The following is a 23,099-nucleotide window of genomic DNA, read 5'->3' as shown; positions in this document are numbered from 1 at the left end:
TATAGTTTGTTACTTTCGTGGTTGTGGTTGTCATCATCGGTACCTCACCCACCAGGGGTTCCCTCTCCCCACCTTGCGCTTGCGCCCGCACAAGCCCCCCCGTTCCCCCGCCCCCCCCCCTGGGGCGCAGCGTTCAACCCCTCTTCCACCACTTCCCCTCCTTCTGGCTCGTCTTCAGCCTCACATGCACATGTCCTACCCCCACCCCGGACCCCGTCCCTGCCCCCCACGCTCCCTCCCCAATCCCAATCCCAATCCCATTCCCCCGAGCAGTCGTAGGCGCCTGAGGGGTCCTCGCTGTCCCCGGAGTTCCCGGAATCTGGTCATGACCGCTACAGGGCACCACGCTCTTCAACCACTCCCTTCCCATTTCCTGAATCCCCTTTTCCCTTCTCCGGCCCGCAGCAGAAGTAGGTGCAGGAGCAGGAGCAGGGGTGGGGGTAGGGGTAAGAGGCGTAGTCGCCCTCCTCGCAGGAGTCATCTGCAGCCCACTCGGGACTTTCTCCTCCCTCTGCGCCTGCGCCGGAGTGGGGTAGAGCAAATCCGCAATCCCACACCTGCTATTCGGTTCTATCTGCAGCATGCAAAGTATCGACCACCTCGTTTCTGCCGGAAGGTAGGAAAGCGTGTTGTCAGGTGAGACGATTATCGGTTCCTGTTCCCTTTCATCACCTTTCTGACTCTGACCCTGACTGTGGGGGAAGACGAGCGCTGGCAGGGTGCGCAGCTGGGATGGGAGCGTGGGGGAGGAAGCGGCAAACGGGTGCTGTTCTGGCGGGGCGCTCTTCGGGGGGAAAGCGGACAAGGGCGAAGCAGACAGTCCCTCCCCCAGCACGGGATGGGCAGAGAGCGTACCGGAGGCAGGGGCAAAGTTGAAGTTGGTCGATATTGCCGGTCTGGGGAGGCGATTTGGCTGCAGGCCACTTGGAGGACGGAGCCCGTTGCTGTTGCCGTTGACGTTCAGAGCCGGCTCGCTCGTTTCCCTCCTCACGTGCGGTTCTGGCGGTCGAAGGAACCCATTCCCCGTACTAGGAGGCTGTACGTACCCCGTACCATTCCGAGTGACCTCGCGGGGGGAAAGCGAAGAGCGCAAGGACGACCTAGAGGAAGCTTCGCTGCTGCTGCTGCTTTCCCGTTCTGCACAAAGTCGTTCGATGACTTCTTCCCAGTTCTCGTAGCTCTCCAACCGAGGTTCTACCCAGTTGTCGTTGTCGTCCTCCACCCCATCGAGAGAATCTGCATCCGCATCCCCTTCCTCCCCCTCCCTCTCGCCGTCCCGATTCCCCTCCCCATCCGGAGCAGACGGCCCGCTCGCCCTCGACCCCCCAGTATCGCTAGGCGTCAAGACGAGGCTCGACTCCACACTGGTAAAAGTGGTGATGCTCCCTTCTCCCGCGCCCCACAGGCTCGGAGCGGGGACGTCGTACCCCGAGCTGGCGCTGCTGTCGAAGCCTTCTTCGGCAGACCGTTGGCGAGGTTTCGGTACGGGGAGCTTGATCGTACCGTTCGCGGTGCCATTTGCAGCAGTCCCGTTCGCGGGCCCCTTGCCATTCGTGCCGTTCGCACTTGACTTGATACCCGTTGAAACCCTTCTTCTCGGACTCGGCGGCGTCCTGGGCCTCGCGGGCAACTCATGCAACGTACTGGCAAACTTCCTATAATTCAGATCCTTCCTCGGGTCCGCCAACGCCCACGGAAACCTGCGTAGCATCATAGCGAGGAAGATGATCCCCAAGCTCCAAACATCCGCCTTGCGCGCATCGTACATCTCCCCTCTTATGACCTCGGGAGCGACGTACGGGTCCGAGCCTACAAGTCCGGAGGAGAGGATAAGTCCCTTATCCGGGTGGAAAGAGGGCGTCGCAGTCCCAAAATCTATCAGCTTGACCACGTTGGAATTCGTCATTACGCAGTTCTCGAGCTTGAGGTCTCGGTGCGCGAGCCCTGTGGAGTGGAGGTAGCATACGCCGTCGCATATCTGGCGGAAGACGCAGTAGACTTCGGGCTGGACCATCTTGCCTGACATGACGACGGAGAAGAGGTCGTACGGGGCGTACTCCATCACCTGGGCAGTATGAGCATGGACGGGAAGGGGGGAAGGGGATCCGGGGGACGCACCTGGAAATACCGACTCTTATTCCTGACAATGTCCACCGTCTCGATGACGTTTACGTGTTTTAGGCCATTAGCAAAACAGCACTCGGTGGCGATCATCCTCCTGTACTCAAACTCCGTCTCCTTTCCTTTCTTCTTCCTAAACTCCTTGACTGCGAATACTTTCCCGCCTGAGCGTGGGGGGCCTTGGATGAGCCTGACTGTGCCGCCTGTGCCTTTTCCGAGTACGCGCCCCCATTTTCCGTATTTTCTGTCGATGCGCTCCTCTGATGCTGGGAACATTGTGTGTGTTGTGTTATTGGGAGATTAAGGGGTATTAGGGGGGAGAGGGAGGTGTGGAGGGAGGAGGGAGAGAGTTGATGGGTGAGGGAGGGAGTGATGGGAAGAAGGGAGGAGGAGGAGGAGAGGGGGCGGTGTGATGAAATGCATATGGCCAGAGAGTGGTGTGAGAGATGTTGATGTGATGTGATGTGTGCGATGCCGTGACAAGTATCGGTCCATGTTGACAATGAAGAACAAAGCACATTCCGATTGCGCCGAAACATCCCATCTCTCAAATCTCAACTCCGATACACCGTTCTCCCTTCCCACATTTTCCCGCTTACTCCATCCCATGTGGCACACAACTCGGCACACGGCACCGGCACACTCGGCACTTCTCCCCGGGTCACTCTCCGGCTCATCATTCCCATAACGTCCTTATTTTACATCCGCACCCAACCAGTAATCAACTATGATGACCCCATAAACACCCGCTAATCCATTACCCCTGACACACCCCTACACATACATCCTAAACACAGATAATACATGCAGCATATCTAGTATTATATGCACGGGGAGGCTCCAGCGATGACACGCGGCTGCTGACGCGCCCTCCATCCTCCATCCATCCCACCATCTCCCACTCCATCCTCCATCCTCCATCCCATCCCGAACCCCTCCGCTGCCGAAAACCAACCGAGCGCACAGCGAACGCATAGCATAACATAACGTAGAACGCAGAATGTACAGTATGTACAGTACATACAGTATTGAACATATTCAGTATGATGAAGCCGCCTGGCTAAGCCCGCCCAGCTCTCGATACTGTACATGTATGGCGTATGACGATTGACCACCCTCCGACTCCGCATCTCGCAAGCCTAAGCTTCTCTTCCCTTCTTCGTCCCAAGCACCTGCAGAGCCTAGCCAAGTTCCCAAGCCCGCCCAGTGAGCGGAGGAGATACCGGGAGATCTTAGGCTTGCTTGGTTGGACCTCCCGCCTTTCCCGTGCTTGGAATTTGAACTGCCAAGCTCGCCAAGTGCCAAGCGGCCAAGTTCACCCCAACCCCGAGGCGTGCTTCCCCGTGCGCCTAGCTTTCAGCTTATCGTTCGTTCTCCGCTCCTTGCTCGCGCAGGGAAGAACGTTCTTCTCCTTCTCCCTGTCTTGTCCGAGTTCACGTCGTCTTAGACAGATAGTACCCTAGCATCAATATCTTACCACCTACCTCATCCCGTAGACTACAACCCAGCCTAGCGTACCCTAAAACAGCCTACCTGACAGCTCCGAAAAAGGGAATCCCAACCCGGCCCCTCCCCGGCTGGCCGGCATCGCACCAAAGTTAAGGAAGCGAAGAGAAGAACCGAACGTGCGTCCTTATATGAAACACACAGCCACAGCCCTTGCTTCCTGTGAGCTGGCTGTGGGGTAATGATATGACCAGTACATATGACGTGACCGCTCTGTTCGTGTTTGGCTTGCGGGCCCTCCATATGCTCTGCGTTTGTCAAGCTGCGCGCGGTATCCATATGCAAGAAGCATCGGATGAGGGATGAGGGAATTATCAGTACACCCCGCATACGCATGTGCATCTATACGTCTGTTTCTGCCTGGGGTGAGGCGATCCGGGTTCAGTCGTACGTCGTACCTACTCCAGACGTACGAATTACGTCCCCTTTGCAGCTGTGTGCTACGTTTCCCATCCCGGGCGTGCGAATATGAACTTGCATATGAGATCGGAGCTGTGCGATCCCCTGGGATCCAGTCTGGGATCTGCGGGAAACACCTCAGACGTGTACGGCCGACAATCGTGCGGCGGAACATCCCAGAAGGGTTAACGTTGCTGTACACCGGTACCCCCCTCACCCTATAGTACTGGATATTCCCCGTCATATCCCCGAAAGACATCTTCAAGCCACACTCATGCAGGTATGAACGCACGGAACAGCCCCTTCCCCCTTTTCCCAGAACAACAATCCTAACCCCCGTACACTTACCCCGCAGCGTCAACCCCTGACGACCAAACCAAACCAAGCCCGCGCGGCTGACCAAATGCGTGCTCCGGCACCGGTCGATCCCGGCAGGACATGACAACACCCAAGCACCGACCAAGTTCAAAAGACCGCGCTAATCCCAAAGTCCTACCCTCTGTTCTGCGTTCCGACCGTCGTCTGTCTGTCGGCCATGTATTGGCTGATGCTAGGGCGGTCTGTCGTCTGTACATTGGCGATTCGGAGCGCTGCTGGACTGGCGCTGACGTGTGAACTTCTTCTCCTAGTCCTAGTCCTTCTCCTAGTCCTTCTCCTAGTCTTTCTCCTTCTCCTGCTCCTGGTTCTGGTTCTGGTTCTGGTTCTGCACTGTACTCTGCCTAATCAGAAGGCAAGGCAGACAAAGCAGGAGTCCATCACTCCACCTCGAAGCATGAGCCATGAGCCGCCAGCCGTCAGGTGCCAGGCTTGAACAATGAGCAGGCGCCACGCCCACAGCACGAATACATTAATCCTCTGCTCTGCTCGCGATCGGCTGACGATACCTTTCTTCCTATCTCTCAATCAATCTCGTTCAAACTCTATCAATTTCCCCGTCCGTCCTCCTTCGTCTTCGTCTTTGGCTGACAGACGGGTTCGGACGCGTACGGACGGTGCAGGTCCTGGTCCTGGTTCGAGTGTTGATTGACCGGCTCCAAGATAGCAGAAACCCGACAGTCCGACAGTCCGACGGTACTAATACATAGCTGTCGGTCGACGTTGATGATCGATATCATTCCATGTCCGACATTCTTCAGCTCGTTGCTAACCTTCTTCCGTTCGGCTCGCCAATACACATCAACATCATCATCACTTGCAGCATTAGCATGCATTCTGATCCCCAACCTGGAAAAATTGGCAACACACGCCAGCCTACTGGCCCCAGCATGACGGGCCGGGGCTCCACCAAACATGCATTCACACACGTATTCCCAGAAGAAGTCGGCATCCGCCCGCGACCGCCCACACCGAATTGAGCACGCACGCACACATATGCATTATGCAAATATACGCTCGCCTGACCTCGAAAGGGTTCGAAGATTATACTTCTTCATTTTTTCATCAGCGTCTTCTGCATATGCGTCTTCTTATGCGCATGCGCATGCGTCGCCCCGCGCCCCGCATAGACCTAGCCCCGCCCGGCCCCGCATTTTGTAATCGAGGTCTTGCGACTCGTCCATTGCTGGCTTCTTGCAATAAATACTGTACGCAATGCGCAATATGTAATATGCAATCCGTTGAATGAGCTCTGTCGATCATATTTCTGTTCGCCTCATCAGCTTCCTCATTATCACTCGGCTGCGGCACACAGCTGGCGGACCCGGGAACGTGTCCTCCAGCCAGCAAACAGCAACATCGATAAATAACAATAACAGGCTAACAATACCAGAACGAGGGAGGGGAAGGGTGAGGATGAGGATGAGGATGAGGATGAGGATGAAGAGGGCGGATCATCCCCTTATAAATCCTCGTCACGGAGCTCAATGCCGTGTTCACCCGTAACATGGGCTGCCGACAACCTCCTCTCCTAACTCTTTAGGAGACAGATCGAATCCGATAAGGAACGCGTTGAATCATTGGGGTATGTGACTGTCCAGAGTCCTATGTATCCAATATAGCAAAATCCGCGAAGTAAGAAAATGAAGTATAGAGTCGAGAGATCCCACCCAGCCTTCCCGCCTAGAGGCTAACGACCGCAGCGAGCGCGACGAGCGTGCCTACCACGCCAACGGTCCACGCCTTGACCTCCTTCCTTCCCGCCCCACTCCCACTCCCAGTAGTAGAGATAAAGCTCTGGTTGCTCATGCCAATCTGCGGCACCCCGGTCGAGTCGTTCCCCGTAAAGATATAACTCTGCGCACCCGGTGCAGGCTGGGTCCAGCTACTGCACACAATGGACAGGTTCTCGACGTACACGACGAAGGAGTTGTTGTTCGCTACGTAGTCCGGGTCGGCCCAGTTGATCATCCCCCCTCCCCACTCGATCGTCCCCTGTGCGGAGGAGGAGATGCCTGCTGGCCAGATGCTGCGCGGGGTCAGCTGCGTTCAAATGTGGAAGAAGGGGGACTCACGAGATCTGGACACGACTAGGTGTGCTAGGGTACTCGTACCTCGTCCCAGAAGAATCAGTCTTGAGCGTATCGTTCTTCTGTACCGTGCGGACAACTGCGCCGTCCACGAGCCACTGGAGCGTCTCAGGCTGCCAATCGATCTGCGCGCATACATTTAGCTCTGCTCTGCTCAGCCATAGGGAAGAGGACGAGTACGCACCGTGAAGTTGTGGAAGTTGTCATACGTGTCCGAGAGCCCGTCCGTCGTCTCCCCATTAGTAGCGGAATAGTTCGCTACCCCAAGCCTAAACCTCATGAGCCCCCTTCTCACAGAACGCTCCCGCGCCCACTCACCAGTAATAGTTCGACTGACCCTGGGTCGTCGCCGACCCCGGGAACTCCCAATCAATCTCATCCTTCACATCACTCATAGTAATAAAAGCCGTGACGACGCCGCCCCATCTCCCCGTCTTGAGGCTGGCCGTAATGGTCCCATAGTCCACGTACCGTGTGGTACTCAGTCTCGTACCCCCATTCGTCTCGGTCAGGATCATCCCCAGCCCCTGGGGAGACCAAGCGATGTTCCCCTTGTCCAGCGTCCACGCGTACCGAGTAGCGTCGTTGTTGAACCCTGTAGCGTTCATGAGAACGAGAGAGGACGCGTTGGGGGAAGTGAAGTCGTATGTCGCGGACTGGCAGATCGGCTCGGGTTCGCAGGAAGTGAGGGAGTGGGACCAGAGGGCGTTGCAGCCGCCTCGGCAGTACTGGGAGATGTTAGGAGTGGAGAAGGGGAGAAAGAAGGAGGACGTACTGTGCTCCCCGAACCGCAAAAGCCGAATTCAGAGCAGCAGGGTGTGGCAGCGGGGCAGAGGGTTCCAGGACCGCTATGAGCAGTCAGTACTCGTTCATGTTCATGTTACTAGACGCACCAGCCCTGAGCGAGAGCACTACCCGCAAGGGAGAGCAGTACACTCGCTGAAGCGAGAACAGAGGTAGAGAGCATTAGTGTCGCTAGTCGTAGGGAGTGTTGGTGGTTAGGTCGTCAAACTAGTGCTGTCGATGATGTCCGTCGTCCGTCAAGTAGTGAAAGATGAGGACAGCAATAAGGAGAAGGGGATAATTGTTTTGGTGTATTGTCAGAAGTGAAGATTGGACAATGCCGGTGCGAGTGGGAGAGTGGTATAACAGATGGTTTATGATGTTGCAGTGTTACTGTTAAGCGACCAGCAATGCACAAAAAGGAACGGAACGACACGCGAGGAACACGGCCCGTGACGCGTGACGTCCAGTAGCTACGGTGACCGACACACAGCCCCCTTTGGATTCTAAATAGTGGAATGAAATACACACAAACTTATATTTAGACCGGTCGCAATTGTTTGGTACTGCATTCTCTGCCTCATTATTAGCTTCACGTTCATCCTCTGGCGTTATGGGACCTGCTAGAGCTGTTGCTGGCCGCAGCAGCTGGAGTTTCGAATCGGACGACACAGCGAGTCGAGTGGCCTGATCCCTCTACGTACTGGTGTGGACTGAGGTTCTTGGATTCTCTTGCTAAACCTGCTGGATCAGCTGCTAAGAGGACGCTGTCCCCTGCGCGAGATTACTAGAACTATGCCGCCGGGAGCACTGAAGGCGGTCAAACTCGCTTCCCTTCCTTGACGTCCGATTCCCCTATAAAGTCAAAATATCGCAATCGGACACTCTCAGAAACAAGTCGACGACGTTAGCATTGTCCAACCCTGGCGTTCCTAGGGGTGTTCTCAAGCCGATATGCTATTTCCTAACGTCTTGCTGATGGGGATCTGCCCTGTGGATGGACGATCTCCTCTTTGGGAGGGCGGAGTCCCTTCAGAGTTGAGGTTCTTTGATTAATACAACCTTCCTCTTCTGATTCTCTCACAAAACCGATCCTAATGCCTATGGGCACGTGCCGACAACACTTGCGAAAGACTTATAATCCTCGTCGCACCCCTCCCTCTCCTCTCCTCCATTCTCCCTTCCCCCTTCCCCTTCCTGCAGCTCGAGCCTCCGATCGTCTATTCTCTTCTCTGAGGGCGAGCAGAGCGTGCTTCCCGCCTCTCCATATAAGCGGATGGTCCTTCGCTGCTGTTCCGTTCTTAATCTTCCCTGTCGCACCATGTCGGCCTTATAACCTCAAAAGACTCCCAGCGCGGGAGGTCGTCCGTCCGCTAGAGCTGACATGTGGAACTCCACTTAACTGTTCGTCTGTTGGCGGACGCTCGATCCCTGTCACTCCCTCCACTGGTCGACTTGTCGTTTCTGTCCTTGCCTCAGCGACCAGGAAACGCCTGGGAGTGCCCATCCCTTCTGCTCGGGATTAGATCTTGCACTATCGGCTCTATTATCTCTCTTATCTCGGCCACTGGGCGGATGGCGGACGCGGTCGCCCATCTTCGTTCACCCACGAGCGGTTTCCCCGCTTGGTCATGGCAATTCGGAGATGGTCCCCCGACTCTGCCCTGTTTCCCCTGCCAGACCGGGAAACAAGACCTAGGAACATGGGCAACCCTGCCTCGGCTCAGAGTCAGAGTCAGAGTCAGATCCTAGATCTTGCACTCTCGCCTCTTGCTTGGTAACTCCTCTGACAGCCACTAGCGCCCGATTGTCCCTCCTCTTTCCCCAGAGCGGCGGAACCTGTCCGACTCCTGTTGTCTTTCTCGGCAATAGGATGGACGATCCCTCTGCTATGTAAACTTTGTTCAGGCAGCCTGAGGAAGGGACACCTGGGATCAGCCAGTTGAGGGCTGTGGATGAGCGTGAGGAACGCCGTTCTTGGACCGACAAAGGAGAAGAATGTTTTTTCCCCGTCGTCATATCCAGTCCTCGAACAGCTCATACATTGCATCTCGTCTGCGGCTCTACTGGGGACTGGGGCTCGGATCCTACTCTTAACGCTTCGGGTGCTGCATGCCCCTGGTACTGGGTGGCACTAGCGGCCACGATCGTCCATCCTCCATCGACAGCAGGTGCAGAAACTCTCTGCTGCATTTCGTCCCTGTCTGTTCCTGAGGATGGTCAATCGCGACTGCTCATCGGTCTTGTGCTTGGGAGCACTTCTCCCTCCCCGCTGGGTATAACGGCTGATCCACATGCAGTCCGTACGAACTCGATCCTCTCTTAGCCCAATCATGCGCTTGTGCATCCCCCTGGTTTAGAGTCGAACCTTACAAGTCTGCATAACATAAAAGAACTATCATTCCTACTTCTTGGGCTCAAATACACAACATGCTAGTGGAAGCCTGAGGATTCTGCCAGTGTTGAACGGATGCCGCTCCCAGTGTACAGAGCCGTCAGTCTAGTCACGACACGCAGAGGCCCTGGGCTTGCTCCTCCCGTCTGGGTCTGTATAGGCTTACAACCCGCATTCCAGGAACCGGGTGATGCAAAACAAGATGATCAACTTGACCGGTTTTCTTGCTTGTGATCCCCGTTTGCTATGGGCCTACAGTGCACCGTGTACCTGTGCACCCGTTCTCTCCTGTGTTCTGGGTTCTTTGCCTCTCTCTGCCTCTGGCGGACCTGGACCACCAACAGGTGGCTGTCAGACAGTCTACTTCCCTTATGCACAAACCCAAGTTTTGATCCATCAAATATCTTGGCCCGTGTGTAGGGGATTTTTGCTGATTGGTCAGTCATCTGTTGTCGGTCTTTGATCCTTGCTGTTCGGATTACTTCTGTCAAGTTATGTTATGGGTCTGGATTGGGCGATCCAAGTCTGATGTATGCCTTTCTGAGGAGTTGTAATGTCATTTGTCTGGGGAGGAAAGGGAACGAACGTTCTGTCAACCTCCTTCCGACTATTGTCACAACCCAGACTTCCTGTAATACCGCATACATTCGTTTAAAAATCAGTTTTGCATACTGGTTACAATCGACTTTGGTTTTTCCTAGTCTTGGGCGTTCTTATGCTGGTCGATCACCCCTCTTTTCGAGCATAAAAGCGAACGTCTGCGTCCCGACAACGATATGCGCCCCTCTGTTCCTCTCCCTCCCCTGCTACCTGTGCTACACACGATACATATTTTCCTTGCGTGCGTTGGGTAGAATGCACATGTTGAGCCATGTACTTCGCAAGGATTGTGACCAAACGCACGCACGGTTTGTATGTGTCAACCCCGGGGCTGCTCGTTGCTTGCTTTGCTCTGAAGCCCGATACCGGTGGTCTGACGCTCCCCGATACAGCAAAGTCTTTGGAATACGTGGAGACCGTAGCAAACGTCGCTTTGTGCTAGAACCAAACGACTTTGCAAGCTCGCTCTGATTCCCATGTTCTGGTGGACCCTCCGGCTTCGAGTCTCTATCGAACCTTATCTTCGGATCTGCGCTTCCTCGTTCAAAGCCTCTTTGGTTGGCGATGGATACATCTAGAGCCTTTGCTGTCACTGTGGACCGCATGCTTCACCCTTCTTAGTATGACAGGAATGATCTTAACGCTCCGAGCTTTCCGGAAGTTGGAGATTCCCTCATCTAACGACCTATCTTCCTGACATGAGACGGCTGCCGTATGGTTCATTACTGGGTCGGAACTTGTTCGGATGCCACAAGATCGGCTGCCCTTCATCCTCTACTGGTGCTCGCTGCGACGTGGCCCTGTCTCATGAAGTTCTCTTCGTGAGTCTTGCCGGGAACGGGCGGATTTTGGCATCTAGCGCTGTGTCTACCTTGCATGCACAGGCATGGGAGCTGGATGTCAAATCTGCAACTATTCCTCTCGTGTCTTTCGTGTACGGCATGATTCGGCTTCAGCGTCCTCAATGTCAAGGGAACAATCCTGGTAATCCGGAGCTGGTAACGGTTGCCCGTGTCCTCCCAATACGGAACTGACTAATGTCTTCCGAGGAGCCATCGGCAGGTACTACTCCGCATGCTCCCCGTGAGCCACGCGGTCAGCTCCGAATGCCGGAGCGGACACAACAGACTGAAACTGAATACATCTCGCATCGCTTGATCCCCAACCCCGTGTTATCGCCGTGTATGTATTCTTGGATCGAGATCTTGGTAACCTCGTGAGACTTGGAGATTTTTACGAAACGAACTAGCGTCGTAATAGAATATTCTCCTGTTTGTGATGCCCTTGGGAACGGTACGTCTAATGTATGCTATTTCCTTTTTATTGAATAATACTGATATGTAAAACAGCCGCACGCACCCCCCGTCGATAAGGAACCAAATACTCGAATCAGCTTCGCGAACCACGGCACGGAGGTCCATGAAGTCGCCCTCTTGAAAAATATTTCAAATACCGCATCTTGTATGTGCCATTTCTATCATCTGATTTGCTTTTTTTCAGCGCTATTAGAAAATGTTCGATAATTGTGTACCCAGATACATCGGATCTCCGATTCTCGAAGTTGGGATGTCGGCGATCCAATGAAATCCCAGCCCTTACTTCGGCACAATGGATGGATGAGGTAAACTGAATGATTCGATTGCTTCAGAACGCCTGGGTTCCAGAACTCTCGGCCCTCCGCCCATGCCGCTAATGCTTCTCAGCAGACCAAAATATTGTGAGCGGAGAGGGAACGGAAGAGACCCTGTGTAATTCAAATCATGCGCTTATTTGTCCTTCTTAGGCGCGCCATTGAGACCTGCACACATGACTGCTACGGCAGTAACGACGCGTGCTGCTGAACAGGGTCATGCCAGCACGGGACCCCGAATCACGGTGTCTGCGAGCAAGACCGCCAACCTTGTGAACCTTCTCCAACAAGGAGACATAGTAAAGCCGTTGTTACGAGCCCTTGTAACACCTCCTTTACTACTCATTGAAATTCCCATTGTCTTCACCCTTGTCGGAGGTTCACATGGTCCTACGGAGTAGTTGTGTCTCACATGAGAGAGTGCAAACAAGAGTGGCAATTGTGGACAACTCTAGTTAATTGTCTGGTGGATTCCGTCCAATGAGAAAACGGCCAGGGCCTTGTTGATAAGCGAATCAGGGGCACTCTGACGGGAACGAGGGAGGCGTGCAGTAGCAGCCTTTTGGTCCATCACTTGAGGAACTTTTGCTCCCGCGGTTCCGAGCGCTTCTCTTCTTAGTGATGAAGAAGCACACCTTTCGGCCCCCAAATCCCCTGCTCTGGGGTACGCCGTTAACGAAGGCGTAACCCCGTACCACTTTTCACCATAAACCACCCACCATCTCACTCTGTACATCCACGTCTGAGAGATTAACTACTACAATGCCCAAAGCTATTGGGTACCCGGGCTCGTCTGACAATGAACCCCGAACCCGGCGGTTCTGGACCAAAGCCGAGGACGCCTCGCTTCGGTCCGCCATCCATAAAGGTACGCTTTCGGCCCTTCTGTTTGTCTGGTCCACAAACTCATTTGTTTACCAGTCGAGGGGAGCATCACCGGTCAGCCCAGTCACTGGTGCCTGATTGCAGAGCAGGTGCCAGGGCGCACCAACAAGGACTGCCGCAAGAGGTGGTTTGGGAAGATGGAGCGGGCGGTGAATCGGGGAAAGTGGTCACCCGAAGAAGACCACTTGCTCCTGAAGACGGTCCAGACATACGGAACCTCGTCAGTGAACTCCTCCGTCTTTTGGTTTCTTTGAGGCTCATGCTGGTTATCAGATGGTCTTTGGTTGCATCTATCGTGAAGGCGCGAAGCGTGGATCGTAAGAATCATTCCCACTCTGTTGTCCTAGCATGCCATTCAAGGTTTATACAGAATGCGCCAAGCGATGGACGGACGTGGTCAACCCCGAAATAGGTGAGCAAGCTACCTCTGTTCCCGTCTAACCAAATTAATTTTACTGAAAGATCACTCGCCCTGGAACCCTGAGGAGGTGAGATTTGTGGAAAGAGACTGGGAGCGAAGACCTGTGCTGAGGTTTGTGGCAGGATCAATTGCTCCTGAAGGGAGCGAAAGAACATGGTCACACATGGGCGGAAATTGCGCTTGTGTCTTTGCCGCGTCGCAGTGGTATGGCGGCCAAGAATAGGTGAAGTCACACGATACAAAAAGTTCCTGAGTCGCCCTAAAGTCATAGCAGATACCATGTATTGCGAAGAGCCGAGAAGAAAATGGAAAAGAAGAAAGCGGGGCAAAAGAGCGCCCCTGCTCTAGTTGGACCGACAACATCGTCTACCGAGCAAACGGACGAAACCACTCTCCCTCAGTCGACCCCATCGTGCTCTGCCCAAAGGAACCACCAACCACTCACCACTCACCATGTTGCCACTGGGAGGAGGAAAAAGGCAGCAAGCTCGCCAACGTTTGCTTCGCTCCCCCAGTCGAGTCGTCCATCCCTCCATGCTGCCGCAGACCACGTCAGGTGCGTTGTCTCTTGCACCCTTTGCAACCTCGACTCACGATAAACATTAGGTATGACGACCGACTCCCACAACCCCACTACCAGACTAGTCAAGAACGGCTCACGTACCCTGCTCATACCGCGTTTATCAAGCGAACGACCAGACCGCTACCGGATCTTCCCTACTTCGAAGCAGTTGGCGAGACGTCGACGGTAGTGATGGGTTCAGAAGAGCGTGCGCACCATCCTCATCCTCAACACCTTCCTGCGGGCCCCCACGAAGGTCACGATCGATATGGTCGACACGGCTATCACGCTCCACCTGCGGTGGCTACACCTTCCCACTGTGCCCTCCCCACACCGCCGGTCTCTTTCCCTCTCCCATATGGCTCAAGCCCGCCCCAGCAGCACGCAGGTACTAGTAGCGCGTACTGGGCAGCGGTGTTACCCGCCGATAATCGACTACCGCCTCCCAGGGCACCCGAACCCTCCTTGTCAAGGCCGTCGTACCCCTCACGCTACCAACCGAGCTCATCCAACCAACCGAGCTCATCCTCCATTCCCTACCAGAGGACATCATATCCCGGCTCCTCCTATTATGTAAGCCGCTAGTGCGTTGTTTCCTCTTTGTGTGTGGTGTGAAGAGTGAGGGCGTGGGGTGTGTTGCCACGCCCTTCTTCCACACTAATACACATGTATCTCTACATCTAATTACCTCCTCTTCAGTATCAAATAGCTTTCAAGTTTACAATGTACACATACTCTCATCAGCTGCATGAGAAACACAGAGCTCCGAATCACAAGCATTACCCTGACCTCGTACCATTGTGTGCCAGTGATCTCACAGTGGTCTCGCGTTGCCGGACACCAGCGTGAATGATCGTATGTACGTTCCCAAGCTTACTATCATCAAGTTGGACAAGGTTAGCTCATTCAAAGTTTGCTATATTGGTTCGCAGGAAGTACCCTATCAACACGACAGTTTTTGCCATGGCCCAATCTTCCCTATTCATATCGCTTACAAGTACTGATTCTTCTTGAGCCACTGTTCCACTTCAGCCCTATCCCGCTCCAGCCAAGCCGCCTTACTCCGCACATCGTCCAACCCCTGGGAGAGCGCTTGGACGTATGTGCTCGTATCCTTATCCTCGAAGAATCCCTCGATGACGTTGACGTCTTCGAACGTCGTGAGCGAGTCAAAGCTGTATTGAAGGACACGGCCAAGGGAGAAGTTCCCCTTGAACTTCTCCACGAGGTTGGACAGGTGCGTCTGACTTGCTGGGCGAGGATGAGGTCCAGCGTACGTTTCACAAGCGCAGGATCTGTAGAGCGGCACAAGGCGATCATTGCAGCCGTTTTCTGGGAAGGCGTGTCGAAATGACGGTAAATCTCGAGGACCTTCTCTCATTCCTTCACACCGCCAAGACGGACGACATTCGCGTAGATAGTGCGCTGGAGGTCACCGGCAATTCGGAACAGGTCGTTCTTCTCGAGCAACAGGTTGAACCGGCGCTTGACTTCGGCGATCGTCCTATCACCAGATCAGTATCGATCCGCGAACAAAAGGGTATAGACACACTTGGGATCATTAGCATTCGCCGCATTCGCCGCATTCGCCGCATTCGCCGCATTGGTGATCGCGGTAATCCTCCACTGTGTAAGATCCGGCGAGTCGTTCTCGGAGAACTCGAACCCAGGCTTCTCTGCCAGGGGAACCGAAGAGAGACCTGCTGAAAGCAAACAAGCCGTCTTGAACCTTTGGCGTGAGGGAACTGCCCTTCCAAGTACCTTCGTCGCCGAGTTTGGACAAATGATCGGGAGGGTAGAGAACGTGATCTATCCTTTTATCAGCCCGCGATCACATGACAGGAAACGAGTGGACTCACAGACGCCGATAATCCGAGCATTCAGCTTGTACAGTGTGAGCTTCCCGAGCTTCCACATGGGAATATTGAACGTAGCTTCCTTTGCCGTAAGCACCACCTTGCTATCCATGACCGCGGGAGTGGCTCATTGCATAGTGCGCAGAAGTAGTCCAGTTCCTCGAGATAAATACCAGGACCATACGCCGCGCCGCGGACATCATCGGAGTAGGATATTACTAGGGGAGCCCCGTCTCGCTTCGCTCATCATTCTAGGTGCAAGGGTCTTTGATTTGCTACATAGTTCCCATATCCCAACATGATATGTCCCGTCTCCCATCTCCCATCTCCCATCTCCCATCTCCTGTCTCCCGTGTCCTGTGTCCCATCTCCCGTCTCCCGTCTCCTGTCTCCCGTCTCCCGTGTCCTGTGTCCCATCTCCCGTGTCCCATGTCCCATGTCCCTGGGTCCTGTGTCCCATCTCCCATCTCCCATGTCCTGTGTCCTGTTTCTGTGAGTGCTTTATATAGTGAAGGTCCAGGGTAGAATACCTATTTGGTTAGGGTTGTAAGTCTTTTGTTCAGTCTATGTAGCTCTGTAGTCAATATACCTCATGCATGCTATACCTTGCATGCATGTATTTAATATATTATATATTGAATATTTGGGGATATGGGTTAGAGGTAGGGTTTAAAAAGGGCCAGGGTTAAGTAACCCTCAGCCTCCTAGGGACCCGCACTGCCGCAGTGGAAGCAGATTTAGTTCCACTTCCAATTTTGGACTTAGGGTCCGGATTTACTTCCCTTGCACGTGGTGCCACGTGAGCCACGTGCTTTTCGCGCGTGGTTTTTCCCCCGGCTTCTTCAAATTTGCTTCACTATATAGGATATAGGATAGTTGTATTACTACTCTAATACAAAATATACTAATTTCTGTCAGGGTCGGACATCCGCGTCTAGCACCCCCCAATGGCACGTGCGCTTGTCTAAACCGCCACGGGGGGGTCGCTATTAATTATTAGATGCCTGGGTCTTCATCTGAGTGGCGATGCAGAAGGCTTCCTGACGCAAGGCGCATCTCGTCATCACTTACCGGATTGGGCCGGAAGTTCGCAAGTCTCCAGTCATTTCACACCTTAAATTACTTTTTGCTTCGAAATACGACCAGGGTCCTTGTTCATATCTCGGATTTAACGGCCCCTCTTACACGGAGCTCCTTCTGCTGGACTCTTTCTTGGCATGGGTTAAAATTATCCCATGGCGGAGCAAGATGAAGAGCAGCGCTGGCACGAACAGTATCTGGTAGAAAACAGCGACCAGCCATCGTCTTGGTGTAAACGATACGGGCTATACACGGCAAGCTGACTTTGGGTGGAGTCTCTGCTCATCTAATCACGTCTTTCGGCATAAACGTCACCGCCGCCGACTGCATATACAGTTCCTCCCTCTCTGTAATCCCCACCGTAATTCGACCCCACTTCCCTCGGTCTGCCTATCATGCCATCCACACTTCGACTATCAACACCGGTATACCAAGACCCCCACATATCCCACAGTTCCCCAACACTTCGCATGCCTTCACCCTCCATCTCCCCCGAAGGTCTAACTGCCCTCCGAAGTCCACCGCTGGACATCGAGAAAGCCCAGCAGGCACAAGATCCAGATTTAGAACAGCAACATGACGGAGAGCTGACACCGAGAAATGAGGCGTCAACGGATGGGGAGGCAGGGGTGGGAGCGTCAGATGAGCGACATTCGAAGGAGCTGCAAAAAGAGGAGATCGAGGTTACGCTAGAAGGGCAGGAAGGCGCGCTACGATCCTATCTCTACCAGTCCCAGCATCTGATATAGCATTCCTTAGATCCCCTCAACTGGAGCAAGTTTAAGAAATGGCGTATCGTACTCGTCATCTGCAGCGCAGCGCTCTGTGTGACTTGCGCTAGCTCGCTCTCCAGCTCGACATATGCAGGCATGGAAGAGTCATTCGGCATCAGCATGGAGGTCGCAATTCTCACCGTGTCATTATACGTCGAAGGGCTAGGAGTAGGTCCGCTGCTGCTGGGGCCATGTGCGTCCTTACCCCCTCACGCCTGCTCTCACTAACATCAAACAGTGTCGGAATTCTTCGGCCGGAACGACGTCTACCTCATCTCCTTCGTCTGTTTTCTCCTGCTCAACCTCCCTGTCGCATTCGCCAACTCCGCCCCTCTCCACCTTATCTTCCGGTTCATCACCGGTTTCTCCGGCGCGGCGTTCATGTCGGTCGCAGGGGGCACAGTGAGCGACATGTTTGCGCCCAACGCGGTCGCGCATCCTATGGCGGTGTATACTGCCAGCCCGTTCTTGGGACCTGTGGTGGGCCCGCTTGTGGCGGGGTTCATTAATCAGAATACGAATTGGAGGTGGACGTACTACGTCGTCCTTATATGGACTGCTGTGGAGATTGGGCTCCTCCTGTTGGTGAGTTTACGTCCCCGCTTTGGCTGGGGAACGCATACTGATACCTCTCCAGCTGGTGCCAGAGACCTTCAGGCCCGTTCTACTGAAGCACAAAGCCCGGCGCTTGAGGAAGGAAACGGGCGACAGCAGATATTTCGCGCCTATCGAGAAGAGCAACAAGTCCATCCTGGCGACCGTCGCTCGCTCATGCTACACGCCCTTCAACATCCTCTTCCACGAGCCCATGGCCCTTCTGCTGAACACATGGACATCATTGCTACTCGGCATCCTCTACCTCTTCTTCAACGCATTCCCCATCGTCTTCCGGGACGGGCACGGCTTCTCGCTCCAAGAAACCGGGCTCACGTTCATCGGTATGGGGATAGGGATCGTCTTCGGTACCTCAACCCAATTCTTTATCTGGGGTCCGATAGACCAACGCGAATGGAAACGATACGGCGGGCCTCCTCCTCCCGAAACAAGACTCTACATCGGTATGGCCGGGGCGATCACGGTGCCTATCGGTCTCTTCTGGTTCGCGTTTACCACCTACCCAAGTGTGCACTGGATCGTCCCTATCCTGGGAAGTATCCCCTTCGGGTGCGGAGTGATCTGGGTCTTCACTTCCGTGTTCACGTTTCTCGTCACTACCTACAGACCAGTGGCGGCGAGCGCGATGGCAAGTAATAGCTTTATGCGCTCGGCGTTCGCTGCTGTCTTCCCCCTGTTCTCGACGTACATGTATGCCCAGCTGGGCACTGTAGGCGCCAGCGCGCTCCTCGCGGGGTTAACGCTGCTCATGGCACCGCTGCCTTTCGTGTTCTATAAGATTGGTCCTCGGATAAGACAGAAGAGCCGGTTCTCGAACAATGCTGCTTAGAAGGAAATAGAAAGGATGGGAACGTGTTGGGACAGATAGATGGATCACGCACTTACGATACCCGGGTCAAATGTACCTCTAATTGCAATATCATAACGAAGTTTGACGGAGTCAACCGGAATGAAAGCGCATAGCAGTTTCCACGTTGCACAAAGGTTCTGGATACGTCAAACTTGTGCGATAACGTGCCCATCTGTTGCACGAATACTGTATGTGAACGCAGCTTTGTTGAAGACTTGCAACGCTCTTGTGCATAAACGGTCTTGGGGACCTGTCGGCATTGTCCTGCGTGCCCCTTTCTCTTTCATTCACTTATCCCCGTTTTCATACCATTGTCCATAATCCATTGCTTGTCCTCCGCATGTTCTAATTTCTCAGACCGAGCCATAGTCTTGAGTCACAAGATCCATTTCGACTAATCCCGCACGGCACTCCGCTGGGTTGTTCAGGGACATCCTACACTACACCTAGTCGAGGACAGAGAGCTTGCCATCCATGACACGTCTGAATGAACTCACAGCCATTTCTAGTTGAATGATACAAGATGCAGTGTGCGAAACGCCTCAGCCCTTGCTGATCCGAGGGCGCAGTTGGCAATGCTCACGGAGCGGTAGGAATACTGTATTAACAGAGTTGTTGCTGACGTTAGAAACAGATGAATAGAAGATTCCAACCCGCCAGCGGTCCGCAAATTCCGCAGCGAAGCGTATATGCTGAATATGAGGCAGGCACTGCTGTAGGGCGTGCTGGAAGTCCGCACCCATTTACTGCCCAAATCTGACGTCATTCCGATTGGCCAGATCTTAGTGGCGCTGTCGGCTTTAAGCTTTTAAGCTCACGACCCTGCTGACAAAGCTTACCAAGCTGCTCAAATGGAGGAACGGTGCCGTGTGGGCCATGCGGCTCCCGATCGGCACAGGGTGCAGTGAAACTTCGGCCGGATTTTTCGCCAGCCTGGATCAAGGGACTCTCCGGAGGCCTCTTTCGGTTCGACGGTCTCGAGCCCTCTCGACTATCGATCGTTTGCATGCTTCCTGGGCCACTGCATAAATAACCAGACATGGAGGACATTGGTCGACAAACGAAGACAATTGGTCTTCAGTACTCATTTCCACTGCAAACAACTGCGATTCGCAGTACACTGTCAACTGGTTGCAGTTCGGAACTTCCCCCTACAACCCCGTCAGCATATACCGTGACGACCCAACGCAATCCACCAACAATATGGCCAAGGGATCAGCTTTATCGCCTGCTCCGCCTATGATTCACGAGCCAGGATCGTCTGGCTGCAGCTCTTTGACGCTCCCTGTGGACTCGGGCTCATCACAGGTCACAGTAACACACCACGAAGGTAGTGACCTGGAGAAAGGTCGTCCACCTCCGAACAGCGACCCATCGATCGACGGTGATGTTCCACCTGCTCTTCAGGAGGCCTCCACCAACGAAATCAACAAAAACGAAATCGAGGTGACACTTGATGGTAATGAAGGTGCGTGGACTTACCCTTTTGGGCTGACACGTATCTGATGAACATTCTCAGACCCACTGAATTGGAGTCGCCTCCGCAAATGGCTCATCGTCTTTGCCGTGTGCACCGGCGGGTTTTGTGTTACGTGCACGAGCTCTGTCGGCAGCTACACGTATGGTGGCTTGGAGAGCACGTTTGGCATTAGCGAGGAAGTTGCGATTCTCACCGTGTCGCTGTACATCGAGGGCCTAGGTGTCGGACCCCTCCTTCTCGGACCCTGTACGCCCCATCCCGAAGTTGGGCGAAAGCTGAGCAGTGCTAACACGGCTTTCTACAGTGTCCGAGTTTTTCGGTCGCAACAACGTGTACCTGATTTCCTTCACCTTCTTCCTTCTACTCAACTTCCCCGTCGCTTTCGCCAACTCTGCCGGATTACACCTTACCTTTCGCTTCATCACTGGCTTCTCCGGCGCCGCTTTTATGTCCGTGGCCGGTGGAACCGTTAGCGATCTTTTCCTGCCGAGAGAGGTGGGCTACCCAATGGCCGTGTATACGGCCAGTCCGTTCCTTGGCCCTGTTGTAGGACCGATTATCGCTGGGTTCATCAACCAGAACACGAATTGGAGGTGGACGTATTACATCTTTCTGATTTGGGCACTGGTTGAAATCATTATGATGATCGTGGTGAGTTAATTCGCTGCTTTGAATAGGGAACAAAGCTAATAATCATCACAGCTCGCGCCTGAGACTTACCGGCCCGTGCTGTTAAAGCGTAAAGCTGCGCGGCTACGCAAGCAGACTGGCGACAACCGATACTACGCACCGATGGACAAGATCAAGAGGTCTCTCATGCGTAGTGTCATTGTGTCCTGCTATACCCCCTTCAAAATCCTGTTCCACGAGCCCATGGCGCTGCTTCTGAACATCTGGACCGCGCTCTTGCTCGGCATTCTCTACCTCTTCTTCGAAGCCTTTCCCATCGTCTTCCGAAACGGACACGGCTTCAGCCTGCAAGAGTCTGGCCTAACGTTCATCGGCCTGGGTATCGGTATCATCCTCGGCCCATGCACACAGTTCATGTGGTGGGGGCGTATCGACCAGCGCATGTGGGAGAAGTACGGCGGACCACCTCCGCCCGAGACGCGTCTCTTCATGGGCATGGCCGGCGCACTCACCGTCCCCATCGGCATGTTCTGGTTCGCGTTCACCACGTATCCCACTGTACATTGGATGGTCCCTATTCTTGCCAGTATCCCCTTCGCCCTGGGCATGATGTGGGTGTACATCTCCGTCTTTACCTTCCTGGTGACGAGCTTTCGGCCCGTTGCAGCCAGCGCTCTCGCAAGCAACAGTTTCCTGCGATCAGCGTTCGGCGCCATCTTCCCCCTCTTCTCGACATACATGTACGCTAGCCTTGGCACCGTCGGCGCTAGCGCGCTCCTCGCAGGTCTCACGGTCCTCATGGCGCCTCTCCCCTTCATCTTCTACAAGATTGGCCCACAACTGCGAAAACGCAGCCGTTTCTCGCAAGAAAGGAAAATGGACGATGCTGAATGTTCACGCACGGACGCATGATTCTCATATTAGATGAGATACCTACACATTGTATTTCTAGTTGCAGCATTGAAATAGACATCCCCAATAATCCGCCCATGTATCATTTTACCACGATATCTGTTGTGAAGCAGTACGCAATGCCTACAAATCATGGCCGCCCCCCTGAGTCTCCCGGAATAAATCCACACTTTTCGTCTTTCTTACGGAGAACAATTTATATCGGATAATAATGATATTATTCTTAGCACCTTCGCCTCCCTCAAGTGTCTAGCCGCTGTATTCGTTTGAGGTTGTGTTTGAGGAATCCGGAAGGAGACGGAAGGCAGGCGACCCACCTCGGCCCCGATCCCTTCCGATATGATTGCTCGCTCGAGTTCCGTTTCCGACAATATCTCCGTCCCTCTCGGTGACTCTTCTTCATCAAGCATGAAACGGCCGGTGCGCACGATAGAGACTGCTTCTTGGTGCAGATATCCCCGGTTGCAAATGAAGTCATTGTCTGGACTTCGGCCGATATGCGGAATTTCTTCGGCTGACCAATCTTTTGGTACATTTGTCAGCTCGGACTTAGTGTTTATCTTGCACACAGAGTAGAAACACACATGTGCGAGTCCGTGCTTTGATGGAGTACTAGTGGGAGTTTTTTCATGGAACCATCCATCTCTACCCTCTTTTCTCTGGTAAGCTTTTGTCTCATGAGTCAGCTACAGGGAAACACCTTTTCTTGTTCCCGGAGAAGAACATTTGATGAACCTATATCAGGAGATACCTGTGGACAAAGTGAAAGTCTACCCACATTGTGTTTTTATTTGTTTAGAAGTTTGCCCACCAAATGATTTGGTTGCTGATCCAACCCAAGAGGTGTCCAAAATATTGGGTGTCTGAATATGTCAGTCTGATAGGTGGTGTGCAAGAACTTGCAGGGTGTCAGGGCACCAGCTCATTGCTTGGTCAAGAGACATGACTAAGCCTTTATGACATGGAAGTAGCTGGTATACCTGTTAGGGCAACACAGGCTGACTAAGTCTGCTCACCTAAGAGTGCCAAGAGTCTAAGCAGGCAACAAGGAAGTGGAGTAGACCTGATGACTAAGACCTATCTACAGTATAGGTACCTGTGGATGATCCTAAGAGACCAAGTCTGAAGAGACAGTC

At 53.7% G+C, this 23,099-nt stretch overlaps 6 protein-coding genes across 6 annotated transcripts; 3 read left to right on the top strand and 3 right to left on the bottom strand.

Annotated features, from left to right (window-relative positions):
- Positions 1–133: 133 nt before the first annotated feature.
- DACRYDRAFT_107526 (uncharacterized protein) lies at positions 134–2,397 on the bottom strand (the record flags this gene model as incomplete). The annotated part of the gene is made up of 2 exons (XM_040768493.1): positions 134–2,065; positions 2,119–2,397. 2 exons carry the CDS (start codon positions 2,395–2,397, stop codon positions 134–136), a joined length of 2,211 nt encoding a protein of 736 aa, XP_040628687.1.
- A 3,687-nt stretch (positions 2,398–6,084) lies between these two features.
- Positions 6,085–7,458, bottom strand: DACRYDRAFT_88883 (glycoside hydrolase family 16 protein; the record flags this gene model as incomplete). Its single annotated transcript, XM_040776880.1, has 7 exons — positions 6,085–6,122; positions 6,177–6,430; positions 6,477–6,616; positions 6,676–6,760; positions 6,810–7,219; positions 7,267–7,339; positions 7,385–7,458. The coding sequence occupies 7 exons, from the start codon at positions 7,456–7,458 to the stop codon at positions 6,085–6,087; spliced, it is 1,074 nt and encodes a 357-aa protein (XP_040628686.1).
- A 5,203-nt stretch (positions 7,459–12,661) lies between these two features.
- DACRYDRAFT_107524 (uncharacterized protein) lies at positions 12,662–14,344 on the top strand (the record flags this gene model as incomplete). Its single annotated transcript, XM_040768492.1, has 9 exons — positions 12,662–12,767; positions 12,821–13,004; positions 13,058–13,101; positions 13,155–13,196; positions 13,247–13,272; positions 13,328–13,428; positions 13,480–13,761; positions 13,812–13,953; positions 14,024–14,344. The coding sequence occupies 9 exons, from the start codon at positions 12,662–12,664 to the stop codon at positions 14,342–14,344; spliced, it is 1,248 nt and encodes a 415-aa protein (XP_040628685.1).
- A 414-nt stretch (positions 14,345–14,758) lies between these two features.
- Positions 14,759–15,735, bottom strand: DACRYDRAFT_107523 (uncharacterized protein; the record flags this gene model as incomplete). Its single annotated transcript, XM_040768491.1, has 6 exons — positions 14,759–15,018; positions 15,045–15,099; positions 15,157–15,271; positions 15,320–15,470; positions 15,529–15,576; positions 15,627–15,735. The coding sequence occupies 6 exons, from the start codon at positions 15,733–15,735 to the stop codon at positions 14,759–14,761; spliced, it is 738 nt and encodes a 245-aa protein (XP_040628684.1).
- Positions 15,736–17,238: 1,503 nt separating this feature from the next.
- Positions 17,239–19,005, top strand: DACRYDRAFT_22177 (MFS general substrate transporter). The gene is made up of 4 exons (XM_040772717.1): positions 17,239–17,408; positions 17,463–17,669; positions 17,715–18,061; positions 18,114–19,005. The coding sequence occupies exons 2-4, from the start codon at positions 17,573–17,575 to the stop codon at positions 18,918–18,920; spliced, it is 1,251 nt and encodes a 416-aa protein (XP_040628683.1). The 5' UTR covers positions 17,239–17,408; positions 17,463–17,572; the 3' UTR covers positions 18,921–19,005.
- A 1,058-nt stretch (positions 19,006–20,063) lies between these two features.
- DACRYDRAFT_22176 (MFS general substrate transporter) lies at positions 20,064–21,999 on the top strand. Its single transcript, XM_040772716.1, has 4 exons — positions 20,064–20,409; positions 20,461–20,667; positions 20,726–21,072; positions 21,124–21,999. The coding sequence occupies exons 1-4, from the start codon at positions 20,145–20,147 to the stop codon at positions 21,961–21,963; spliced, it is 1,659 nt and encodes a 552-aa protein (XP_040628682.1). The 5' UTR covers positions 20,064–20,144; the 3' UTR covers positions 21,964–21,999.
- The last annotated feature ends 1,100 nt before the right edge of the window (positions 22,000–23,099 follow it).

The sequence above is a fragment of the Dacryopinax primogenitus genome (genome assembly GCF_000292625.1).
Source record: "Dacryopinax primogenitus strain DJM-731 SS1 chromosome Unknown DACRYscaffold_9, whole genome shotgun sequence".
Lineage (NCBI taxonomy): Eukaryota > Fungi > Basidiomycota > Dacrymycetes > Dacrymycetales > Dacrymycetaceae > Dacryopinax > Dacryopinax primogenitus.
This window is presented reverse-complemented; position numbering and strand designations above follow the sequence as displayed.

Excerpts from the sequence above, each read along its gene's own strand:
- DACRYDRAFT_22177 (XM_040772717.1), top strand. The coding sequence starts at position 17,573 with ATGGAAGAGTCATTCGGCATCAGCATGGAGGTCGCAATTCTCACCGTG. Across the intron at positions 17,670-17,714 it reads TCCGCTGCTGCTGGGGCCAT|TGTCGGAATTCTTCGGCCGG; the intron begins GTGCGTCCTTAC and ends AACATCAAACAG. Across the intron at positions 18,062-18,113 it reads AGATTGGGCTCCTCCTGTTG|CTGGTGCCAGAGACCTTCAG; the intron begins GTGAGTTTACGT and ends ATACCTCTCCAG.
- DACRYDRAFT_22176 (XM_040772716.1), top strand. The coding sequence starts at position 20,145 with ATGGCCAAGGGATCAGCTTTATCGCCTGCTCCGCCTATGATTCACGAG. Across the intron at positions 20,668-20,725 it reads ACCCCTCCTTCTCGGACCCT|TGTCCGAGTTTTTCGGTCGC; the intron begins GTACGCCCCATC and ends GGCTTTCTACAG. Across the intron at positions 21,073-21,123 it reads AAATCATTATGATGATCGTG|CTCGCGCCTGAGACTTACCG; the intron begins GTGAGTTAATTC and ends TAATCATCACAG.